Source organism: Lampetra fluviatilis, chromosome 3 (genome assembly GCF_964198595.1).
Source record: "Lampetra fluviatilis chromosome 3, kcLamFluv1.1, whole genome shotgun sequence".
NCBI classification, from domain to species: Eukaryota; Metazoa; Chordata; class Hyperoartia; order Petromyzontiformes; family Petromyzontidae; genus Lampetra; species Lampetra fluviatilis.
Window position 1 is genome coordinate 28,049,261 of NC_136277.1, and position 12,149 is coordinate 28,061,409.

Genomic DNA, 12,149 nt, shown 5'->3' on the forward strand with positions numbered 1-12,149 from the left:
TTCGAACCCGGCGACTCACACCAAATACCGGTGACGATTATCTGAACCGGTCCTGGGCCTTCCCTAGGTCGACTCAGCCTCAAATGAGTACCTGGTGCGGTGTGCAAACATCGCCACTCGGGAGACAAAGGCGGCCGGGCGTGGTGCTGGCCACCCACCCCCTCGTGTGCCACAGTGCCGGCCTTCATAGGTGCTCGCTGTCGGCACTTGCCCCAAAAGTATGTTGAGGCTACACGGGGAATATTTGTCTTTATATATTCGTATGTAGGTAAAATTCCTGCGCCCGTGCGATCGTGCCCTTTACCTCGGCGTGTTTGTTTATTCTCGCCTGGTATTTGTGTTTTTTTTTCTTTGTTCGAATGCTGTGGAAACTCTTTAAGTTTAAGTCAAGCCGAAAAAAAGCAAAGCGTTTATTAAACTGACTGAACCATAGTAAGAGGCACAAAAAATGTCACGCCATGCATGATTTGTGAAAGGTGCATGTATGCAGGATTCTGTGCTTGGCCTGCATTACATTTCCCTCTCTTGGCCTAGTTTCACGTTTTTCTGTGTGACCCCCATTCAAAGGAGAAAAAGACAAAGCGCTATAAATTCACCGGCCTGGTGGCTCAGCCCGAGAGCGAGCGGCTTGCAAGTCCGGAAGGTTGCGAGTTCAAACCCTGGTTTGCGGGGGTTTGACTCGGCCCATCATCTTCCTAGGGTAGATAAGCACGAGAACTACTGTGTGGGCAAATGTAATCAGACCTGTTTTGTTATTCTTTAAAGAGAAATGTGATGCAAGTGCAGAGTGTGCCGATTATATATTTTTTATGGTTCATTTAATTCAGAAAAACTGAACAAGAATGCATCATGCATCCCAGGCAGGACCCTCCTGGAAAAAAAACGCCTTGGTACTTTGCGAGGCTAATCACTAGCTGATTAATGGCTATTATCAAGTATTATGATTGATAGCATAAAAATGCAGAAAAGGCTATAGAAATTTTCACCTCGTACTTCCAACGTAGAAAACGTGCATCCTTAGCAGTTGGAGTTTGTTCAGCTCACCTGCAGCCCAAATGCAGGATTTCATGCCTGTGTCGCGTGACGCCCAAACGCCAATTGGTGACGTTGGCACGCCGCGAGCTGATTGCCGGTATCGACAGCGACCGGCTGCCAGTTTCATTGGAGGTTCATCGGCGTCCCGCGCAGTGTTTCTCCTGGCACCAGCATCGTCGGCCACCATCTATCCAGGGCTGGCTGAAGGCTCCCACGGCTCACGCGAGACCCACGGCTCACGCGAGACCCACGGCTCACGCGAGACCCACGGCTCACGCGAGACCCACGGCTCACGCGAGACCCACGCCCACCTCTGCCAGCGCCCAACTCTACACCACCGCGCAGCCCCTAATTCCGCTCACAAAGAGCGGTACGTGACAGATGGCCACGGCATTTAACTTAGTTTTTGTTTGCAAATTTTCTTTTTTATCCACGTCTCTTTATTGGTCCCCTCTCAAGCCCTCCCTCCCTCCCTCTGGACGACGCCACGGGAAGTTTTTCTCCGCCGCGCGATAATCCCTCGCTCGCTCTCCGCCCGTCGCACATCTTCTCGCGTTGCGAACGCCAGAGTGGCGCTCGTTACGGTTCAATTTGCCGTGGGGGCGCGGACGTGCCCCCCCATCAATCCCCCTCCGCCCCCCTCGCCCCCCACCACTCTTAGCAGCCCCCCCCCTCCGCCCCACCGCCAACCCCATCTCAAGCTCCCTGCCGCTCATGCCGTGTTCCGTGATGCATCTGATTATCCCGCACGTCGTATTTCTCGCGGATTCGTCCTGCCCGACCCCCCCCCCTTCCCCGCCCCTCACTGCGTGGCGGGTAAAGAGCGATAAACATTTGTGTGTTTTCATTATGTAAATGGGCTTAACATATGCCTGTGTGTGGCCTGGAGCGGCCGGGTAATGGGTGAGCTTTGCCTCTTCTTCACCCTCCTCCCCCTCCTGCCACTTTCTCTCTCTCGCACTCTCTCCCATCTCCCTCCCTCGCTCGCTCGCTCGCTCTCTGGCTCCCAAGCCTCTCGGCTGTTGCTTGTTTGCGCGTCCCCTTCCACCCCCCCCCCCGTCCCATCTGTCTCGTCCCGGTGCTTTGTTGTGCCACCTCTTCCTCACACCTGTCACCCTCGCGCGCACACCGCAGCAACCGCAGCAACCGCAGCAGCAGTAGCCTCGCTCCGGTTCCTGCCCCAACGCTCGCCGCTCCCCCGCGTTCCTCCTCCCCCCGAACTCTTCCCGCTGCCAGACTTTGATGGCCCCGCCCCGAGCGGACGTACCGTGGAGGAGAAGAGCTTCGTGGCTCATCGGATTTCTCCAGGATGAATAACGATTTTGATTAAGCCGAAATTGTAAATCCTTCTTCAGCAGCGTTTTTCATGTTGTTGTTGTTGTTATTGTTGTTGGTACAAAGCCAGTGTTTTGCCCCGCTGCACAGGTGTATGACCCGTGCCAGCGAATAAATGAGAGCTGGCCGCGGTTGTTGTTGTTGTCTGCTTGCGCCGCTCTGTTCAATCGCTAATCATCTCTCTCTTCTCTTTCACACTTTGTTCCCGTTCCACACGGTTATTTCCAGATCCAGAAGAATCAGGGTTCATTAATGGTAAGGATCTCGATGCCATGTTGTAAATTCCTTGTGTGTGTGTTGCTTTAGCTATACAAAAAAAAAAAGGAAATAAATAATGAAATTTAAAAATCTCAATTTCCCACACCCGTTGGCGATTCGTTAGCATGCCTGAATGCCCAGCCTTAAACGGGCGAGCGTTTCTGGGAGGAATTGCATGGCGGTTACAGTTTTATTGAACAACGGGGTGTTACGCCCAGAAGTGATCATTACGTCTCTGCTAAATGGGGCGCGGGTTTCATACTCTGGGGTAAAAAATGTGCGGGGATGAAATTTTGATTAATTCTGCTGATTGGATTTTACACTATCCCAGCTCTGTAATCTTTAATGATGTCACCACGCAGCCACTAAATCCTGTTCATTGATCGTTTTATATTCTGTTTTTGTAACCTGGCCCTCTCTCCCGTCGTCCGCACTGATGTTTTATTTTTATGCCTCTATTCCGCAGCCGTTGCAGCTGCTGCAATGCATCGTGGTTGAGGTGAGTCCGCGTGCCGGTAACCCACCGGTGTTTGCCACCGGTAACCCCGCCGGTGTTTACCGACGCCGCACAAACACCGCCCGGGCGGTTCCCTCATCGCCGCACGGAGCGTTGCACAAAACTCTGGGCACGATCAAAACGCTGCATTTTTTCTTACCGCAAAGAAATTCGACCTCTCTGCGCAAGCCCCCTCGCCGCGTCCTGGCGAAAATAAACTAACTCGCCGCCTACGTGGGGTTACGCGCACTCCCAATTAAAGTAAAATCTCGCGCTTGAAGCAAACGCGGCGAAGCGCCGGGTCACGATCGCGGGGAACCGACGGAAGGACGGACGGTCGGGCGGCCGGCCGGCCGGCCCGGTCGTTCGCTGCCCCAGCGGCGGGCTTGAAATTAAGCCGGTGGGTCGGCCGGCGAGGGTTTTAACGGCCGCTCGCCGAGCTGTAAAGAAGATGCGCCGCGCCGCGTGTTTGCGCGGAAGCGCCCCGGCACGCGACCGATCGGGGGCTCGGCATCCGTCGCTAACGGCGGGCGGTGCGCGCTCGCCCCCGTGGCTGCGGGCCATTTTCGAGTTGACAAGCAGTATTTTGAGGTCAGACAGTCCATTAAGAAACAGTTAATGAAGAGCGCACAGGAAGGCTCGGGCGGGAGAAGGCAGAGAGAGAGAGAGAGATGGGGTGGGGGGGGAGGGGTGGGGGCTGAGGGGTGGGGTGGGGGGGAGTGAATGAGCGAGAAAAGAAATACGTTTCCTTTCACCCCGGCCCCTGCTTAATGACGCTGGGAGAACGTGATGGATGGCCACGTGTTTTTGCCGCAACATCGCTCTTTGGCGGAGTTTTGTGTCTGAAATGCGGGGTGCGCGATCGCGCGCCAGCCCAGCGACGCCGGGGCCCCTCGTACAGGACAAATGCGGGAGGGGGGGGGGGGTTCATATAAATCATCGCTCTCGGACTTGGTGTGCACGCTCGTACGCACGCACGCACACACGCAGCGGTAGCAGTCATAAATAACGTACAGCCACATGTCAAGCCACTGCTGGATGAAGGCCTTCCACACGCCGAGCGGGTCGTAGGAGTTGTTGGACCATACTTCACCACGTTGGTCAGCGTGAGTTGGCGAAGAGGAGGGTCCTCGTGACTGCAAGGATTCATATTCTTGGGTTTTTTCGGTAAAGTCATGTAGGTAAAAATTTTAAATTAAAATTAATAAAAGTAAAACAACGTCGTGATTTTTATTTTATTTTTATTTTACTTTTATTAATTTACATTTTTTACCCACGTGACTTTACCGAAAAAACCCAAGAAGAGGAGGGCTCCCGTCCAATTGTGATGTAACTCGCCACCGATGTTATCAGTGGCTAGGAATCAAACTGAGGTTTCTGGCTTCGTGGCGACGTAATAAGGAGTGTTACACGGCCTCGGTCAGAATGGGTCCCATCGCACGCGGTCAGAGGAGATCTGAACCTCTTTCGACGCCACACTGATCTGGTCAGTTTTTATTGTTTTGTAAATCTGATTTGATGTTGGCATTAATACATTGCGATTGACAGATCGTGCTCACTGTCAAACCCTGTTAACTAACAACTGAAAAGGAAAGTTTATCAAAACACTTTCAATGGTCCAATCATTTGGTCAGGATGTAACCCTATCGATTTTAACTAAACATCTTTAAGATTAATGCTGATCCAAACATACATTGTGTCTCATAATTAATATTTTATTTTGCACTCACTTGTAGATGTTTAACAACAAACGCAGCAGTCGATAGATCATCACTGGTGACGATGATTGTGATGATGATACACAGATAGGGAGTAGCGGTGGTGAGCACGCTGCGCTATGAACCTGGCAACCTGAGTTTTATTCCTGGTTAAGACCAACGTCAACAGCCGGTATTCTCTGCAGTGGTGTTTCTGCACCCCTCTCTTCGCCAACCCTCGCTGACCAATGTGATGAAGTGTAGTCACAGAACCCCCGTTACGACACCGTGCGTGGAGGCCTTCATCCAGCAGTGGATTGACGAAGCGGCCGTCGGTTAATTCAGTGTAAACACAAACGATGCGATTGTGTTCATTTTGTCCTTCCCCCGCACCTCCGATTAGCGCGGTCGGCTTACGTAGAAGTTCAACGTACGTGCGTACAGACACGGATCAGGTGCCCTGTGAGCTTCGCGACAGCTCTAGTAGTTTGTGCATGGTACTACAATCCCGGTGACCTGGGTTCAGCTGCTGTCATCGGCGGAAACTGGTCTCCGAACTTCCACTGAGCCTTCCTTAGGTCAGCTCCGCCCGGACGCGGTTACGTTGTGCGATGCACCAACAACAAACCGCGGAGAGACGAAGGCAATCGGGCGTGCATCGTGCTGGATCCACCGCCCCCCTTTGCGCATTGCTCCGGCCTGAATAGACGCTCGCTTCCAGAGTCTAATAGGGGTAAGTGGGGGCACCTTTGTCTCTCTTCTGCATCTCTGCCGAAGAAGGCTGCGGGTTCCGTCTCTCTGACGAAAGCGGCCGTGTGGGTATCAAGAGCCGCCCCGCTTGCTCGCGTGAGCGTTTCCTGAACGGCGCGCGGTGCCGAGCGCGTGACGTCATACAGCGGGGATCGTATGCTTTGGGCACTGCTGAGAAGTCCATTCCTGGGAATTGACACGACTTAAATGCCTCTCTCCGCCGGGCCCGCCGTTGAAGCCGGGCATAACCCCCGCATCGACGGCACCACGGCCTGCGTCTCGGCGTCTGGTCTGGCGTCGTCTAAAAACGAGAACAGGAGGAGCGCGTGCGCGCTACGTGCGTTGAAGGCAAAAAGGTGGAGCCCTGCACTTGCTTGCTCGTACCATTGTTGACGGAAATGGCATCGGCTAGAGGGTGTTTTGGCCTACTCTTCCATGCTTGCCAGATATTTTGGAAGAGCCGGGAGTACGCACAAATTACCCCACCGCTTGTAACCGACTTGCTGATGGCCTTGGCTGTGGTGTGTACCCGTTGGTAATGCTGTGGGGGAACACAGGCCGATGAATGTGGTAGATTTAAGAAATTTGCTGATTGTTTCAACGACCTCCCCGGGAGATCGGATGCAACCGGCAACTTTCTGGATCTGCAAGTCCTCCCGCGCGAGCCGTTATGCCGAGGCAGCCACCTAAAATCTGTGCGTAATCGACGTGAGCGGAACATGGTTAGGTGCGCGCTTCGATGTGAAGGATGGGGGGGGCCTAATTTCTCGACGAATATTTTACATTTCGCAGGGAAACCAAAGTTAGGTGGCAAATGACTTATTTTGCACCGTACGTAGCCAACCGTGCTAAACGGAGGTGCGGGGGAAGGACAACAAACTAAACACAAAAAGCAGTTAGAAAGAAATGAGTTTTCAATCTAGATTGTGCATAGCTCCAGTGGCTTCCTAATATCTAAAGGAAGAGTATTCCAGATGGCCGCAGAAGCGCATCTGGAAGTGCGTAATGCCATGACCGTCTTTGTTCGATGGGCCAGCTAAAAGCCGTTGCGAGGATGACCTAGCAGGCAAGAGAGGTGGTGCTGGATGGGGTGCCATGGTGGCGAGATGTTAATGACCTCGCCTAGTATGCAGGAGGTCGTGGGTTCTATCCCGACCCTGACAATGCCTGTATATCTGGGGATTGTGTGTGTCTCTCCCCGTGGTCGCGTGGATTTTTCTCTAGGTTCTTTGAATTTTCTCTCCACGTTTAGAATCAACGTGCGTTTAGAGTATTTTTGGCTGCTCTAAACTTCCGCATGATAAGGCACTTCGTTGAGCTGTCATTTGTGGCCAGGTCACTTCTGAAAGAGAACCATACAGCTCAGTGGGCCTTACTTGGTAAAGGAAAACATTGTTTAGTCTTAGTTTAGTAGTTTTCGCGGCGTGGCGGCTCCGGGAATATTTTAAAATATTTTCCGGGCGGCGGCCGATCCACACATCGGATTCCAGCGTTCTCGCCGTTACCCCCGCGGCAGCATCCACGCGCCTGCTCGCCCCGCACGTGTAGCTGCGGTACAGCTATATTAAACCACTGCCCCCGCCGCCCCACCAGATTAAACGAACGAAAATCCATGACTGCTCCCTCCTCGGTCCTGGCGCCCGCCCACGTGCTGCACGGCGGATAAACTCTCAACAACTCGCGACTTGTTTCTGCGAGCGCCCGCGGTGGCGGCGGCGACGGCGGCGGCCCTGAGAACGGCACCCGCGAGAGACGCGGAGGCTCAGATTGTTTGATTATTTATGGAGCGGGGGGGAGGGGGAGGCCCTGCCCGTGCCGTGCTGTCCGACCGCTCTCTGTCCCGGGGCTAGAGTGGCGATCGACCGCTGCGGGGACGAATGACCGCTATCGGCGAGAGGAGCCGAGCGGCTGGGGAGCAGTTTCCCCTCCACACCGTTTTCCAGGGGAGCCACCGTAATTAAAGCTAGCGCGGAGAAATACGGAGCCTGCCGCCCTGGACGTGTAAACAGCGATGGCTTTTAGCGTTGTGTTGGCCAGAGTGACAATCGGGAAGGGACGGTTTATTTCTGTTTTTTTGTCAGCGCTGCCGTGGTGGTTTATACGTAGTCCCGACGCTCACGCGTTGATGGGGTTAGTGGATCGTGCCGAGATCGAGTGCGTACGCGAGTGCCTGTGTGAGTGCCTTTGTTGGGGAGCGGTAGTGGTAGCGGTTAGCGCGTTGCACTACGAACCCGGCGACCCGAGTTAGATTCCCGCTCATGGCCAACACCAGTGACGATTATTTGTACCAGTTCTGGGCCTCCCCTAGGTCGACTTAGCCTTTAAATTAGTACCTTGTGCGGTGTGTATACATCGCCACTGGGGGAGACAAAGGCGGCCGGGCCTAGTGCTGACCACCCCCCTCGTGTGCCGTGCCGGCCTTCATAGGTGCTACTCGCTAACAGCACTTGCCCCAACAGTCTGTTAAGGCTACACGGGGAGATCTTTGCCTTTACTGGCCTTTGTAGGTGCTTGGTGACAGCACTTTCGACAAAAGTTCATAAGGATACACGGGGGATCCTTGTTTTTTAGCCTGCCTATGTGGGGGTGTGTGCGCGTATGCCTCATGAGCTGATCGCGGCAGACTATGTAGGCTGCACCGTGGATGTTTGAGTTTGATTTTGTATGTGCATCCACGTATGTATATATGAGTATGTGCACGTGTGTTAGAGCGTATTTAAAATCTGTATGTGTGTGTTTGAGTGGAGAGCGGTGGCACAGCAGTTAGCGCACTTGGACAACAAACCCGGTGACCTGATGACCCGAGTTTAACTCTCACCCGCAGCGAAGATCGCTGTCGAGCGATATATTTCTGAACCTGTCCTTCGTGACCCCCCCCCCCCGCCCCCCCAAACCTTTTCCCGAACCCGCACCCGACGGGCGCGACAGATTTTTGGTCAAGCATCTCCCACGTCTTGACGCGGCGCGGGAAGGCCCTCGCCTAGCAGTGGATCGACGAGTGGCAGCGGGTTGCGACGGGGCGTTCGTTCGTCGTCGGCAGTGACGATGTTTGTTTATCCCCGGGCGCCCGGTGGACGCCGCAGCGTCGAGGAGCGCGAGCCCCTCCGCTCCGCCTGCCTCATTGGCCATGCGTCTCACGCCTGACACGTGTTAATAATTTAGCTGACGCCATTAAAGTGCCAAATAAAAAGAGCAACATTGAGGCCACCTTTATCTAATTCCCCGGGAATCCGCACGTCGGTCACATAACGATTTCCTGTTTAATGGAGCGACGGGAAACGTGCGTGGCTCGTTAACGCGCTTAAGTAAGTGAACGGGGCTCGGCCTGGGAGCTGGAGTCGGTGGATCACCCGGGGATGGGAAGCCTTCGTGCGTCTCCATGCCTCCGAGCCCTCCCGTCTGCTGAGTGGTGAGGCGGCGCTTCGAGGTGCGGGGGGTGGTGTGACGCTTGGCGAGGCTCAGTACAGCAACTGGGTTTCTCCGAGCACTGAATCGATCTGCTGGACACGCGTGAAAAATGAGCTTTATAGCTGTTCGGGTTCCTCCGGTATGTATGAATATTCCCATTCGGATCTGGTGGCCAGGCGAAGGCAGCTCGGCGTAGAGAATTACGCCGAGAGGCAAGAGAGAGACGGAGGAACACGCGGACGAGGGAACGGCCGCGAGTTAGGGACCCCGTGGAATAGCGCCGTGGTGCTTGGGCAGGGAAAACGGCGCTGCCGAGACAGCGGCGTGGAACCGGAGGTGGCCCACAGCGACGTTCGCCGTTACCTGAGGGCCGCTCGTCGTCCGCTACGGGCACGACGGCCCCCGTCGATGCCCTCGCAACTCCGATCGACCAATCGATCGACTAACCGGCCGGCGGTCGAGGCTAACAGCAGAGTGTACAGCCGAAGGAGGGAACGGCTCTGGGGTGGGGACAGGACGGAAGGCGTCCGCCCCAGAGATGGAGCGATAAATGAATAGATTAGGCTCGTCTGGCGACAGCAAGATGAGCTTTCGCATCGCAAGGGCCTCGAAGAATGGCAACTGCTCCAGCAGTGGATCGACCCTGGCTGCTGCTTATGATCATAAACTTGTTAATTGTTTTTTTACCCTTTTTTATCTGGCAACAAAACTGACACCTTTTTTTCAAAAATCAACTCTGATAATGTATGCACTGTCCTTGAAATTGATTGGAGCGACCAATTATCATATTTTGCTACTGGCAAAGGAGGTTCCAATGGTGATCATAAACTTGTTGCTTAACCACGACGGCAGTGGCACCCCCCCCCCCCTTCACCACCTCCGCTGTTGCCATGAGCACTTGCTCGGTAACAAATGCGCACTGTAGTGGGTTAACGTTTCAGGCATTGGCTCCTTGTCAGCCAGGGGAGGGAGGGAGGAAAGAGTCTGGGCGGGGGGGGGGGGGTGCAGATGGGTCTCATCCACAGCAGCCTCTCCTCTCCATGACACCAATGCCCCCCACGAGTCTGCCCATCGTCCCCGCGCGCGTTTTAAATTCAACAAACAAAAAATATCGCCCTTTGTGAAAACGCCCGGCATACGCCAAGTGGCCCACAACAAACAACAAACGGCAACTCCTGAAGTTACTCTGCGTGTGCTCGCGTCGGGTTTGTGGGCGAGCGTGCGCGTGTCGCCGCTCACGTCCAGGTGTGACACTGCTGCCCCGATCGGTGCCCCCCCCCCCCCGCCGGCCTTCTGCTGTCCTCATCCTCCTCCATTCTCCTGCGCCCGCCTCCCCACGGATTCCCCTCTCCCGGAGTGTTCACGGCCTAAGTGGTGAGGCCTGGCCCCGGTCACCCACTAAAACTCGGGGCGTTTCTCTGTTGTCTGATGACGGTCGCTTTGGCTTGGGATGCGGTGAGAGCTGGGGGGGGGGGGGGGGGCAGTGCATGGTGGGGGGTTACGAGATGGAAGGGGGGGGGGGTTGGATGGAAGGCGGAGGTGGGGGGGATGGTAATTAATAATTAAACGGTTCCGGTTGTAATGGGTTGACCTCGCTGCGCAGATCATTACTCACACAGCACGGGCCGGCGTCTGTGCGGCGCCCTGAGTCTCGTGCCCCCCCCCCCCCCCCACGTCGCCACACACCCGCCCCCCACAACGGTGCTGCCCCATGGTCCCCCCAGTGTTGCCCGATGTTATCACTCCCCCCGCCCCCCCCCCCCCCGCTAACGCGCCACCCCATGCTGTTCAATCCTCCGTCGTTCATTTTCTGCCCCTGTGCTGCCCTATGTTCCCCTCTGTGCCGTCACGTGGGTCTCTCAAGCAGCACTGGCCCATGTCTGTCCCTGCTCCTCTTTGCTGTTCTCATATGTGCGCTCACTGCTGCCCCATGCTACCCGTCCACCTTTTCCATCACCCTCCCCTATGTCCCACGATCCCAACTCCATCGCTTTGCCTGCGTTGACCGCCGCGTGCCTCCCAATGTACCCCGTGCTCCCCTTCCCGGTCCGGGGTAGACATCCTATAAGTGGCAGGACCCATTTCACGCATCACAGAATACTCGTCCGATTTTTAGGAAATGCCGTGCCGATGTTTCCGTCACCAAGAACATGGAAATTCGCCGAGATGGTGATGCTGTTTGCGGCCGTTTCATCAAATACATCGAGATGCGAATCAGCCTTGTAGAGTATCGCCTAGCTACTTTCTGTGCTGCCGACTCCCACACGGCTGGAACATCGGCGCATGCCCTTAAGATTTTGTTTGTACCGTCAGCCTCTTGCAGAGTGTTGTTCGTGTAGGAATCTCCTGGTGGTTGCTCGTTGTAGGGATATACCTCTGCAGGCAAACTGCAAAGCACAAGTTTGTTTTCAGTGACATTTCCTAATAAAAAACGTTTTTAATTGTGATAAGGCTTTGTACCAACTTTACTGTTCAATTCGCGTAGTATTTTACGTTAAATAAAATTTTGAAAGCCCTCGTTTAGATAGCAGAGCAATGTGATGCGAAAGGGAGTCCTCTCACCAATAACATCCGAGAAGCCAGAAATATTTGTGTAATCGAGTCCTAACTGTGCCGATTAGCCCCAAATGGTCAAAATCACATCCACACTTTGCACGTGAAAAAAAATTCTGCTCATCACAATTCTGCAAGACCAGAAGGCCGGGAGGGCAAAATACAACGCGTGCTAGGTTTTCGTCGCCAAGACTGGCAAAGGATTGTGTGTTCCCCGACGGAGGCCTGGGCTTAGCTGCTACCTAGAGGCTCAGGCCCCAGGTTTCAACGGTTCGTTTACTTCGAACACAGGGACTTTACCGTCTCAGCCATCCCAACCGTCTCTTCAGAGATGCGAATGTTATTTGACAGTGGAGCTACCTTACGCTACGGTGGCAATATCGTGACGAGCGCCGCACGTCGCAACTTGGTATCCGATGGGAAAGCGAGACTCGCTAAACGGCGTTTACTGCGAGCGAGGCTCTCGCACGTGCGCGTGTGTGTGCGCGCGCGCGTGTGTAATTACTGATCTCGTTTCGCTGATAATTGGGAGTGCTAATTGGCAAAGGCAATGACATGTGTGTTTACTAATCACAGCGGAAGCTCCACTTCTTGTGCCTTCGCCGCCGCCTCCTCCT

At 54.5% G+C, this 12,149-nt stretch overlaps 1 protein-coding gene across 1 annotated transcript in view; it reads left to right on the forward strand.

Moving 5' to 3' along the window:
• The window catches only part of MAP2K5 (mitogen-activated protein kinase kinase 5), a 122,566-nt gene that overhangs the window by 89,185 nt on the left and 21,232 nt on the right, over window positions 1-12,149 (forward strand). The window contains exons 18-19 of the mRNA XM_078885992.1: window positions 2,599-2,625; window positions 3,095-3,127. Of these exons, the coding sequence (XP_078742118.1) occupies window positions 2,599-2,625; window positions 3,095-3,127 (60 nt within the window). The remainder of the gene's footprint in view (window positions 1-2,598; window positions 2,626-3,094; window positions 3,128-12,149) is intronic.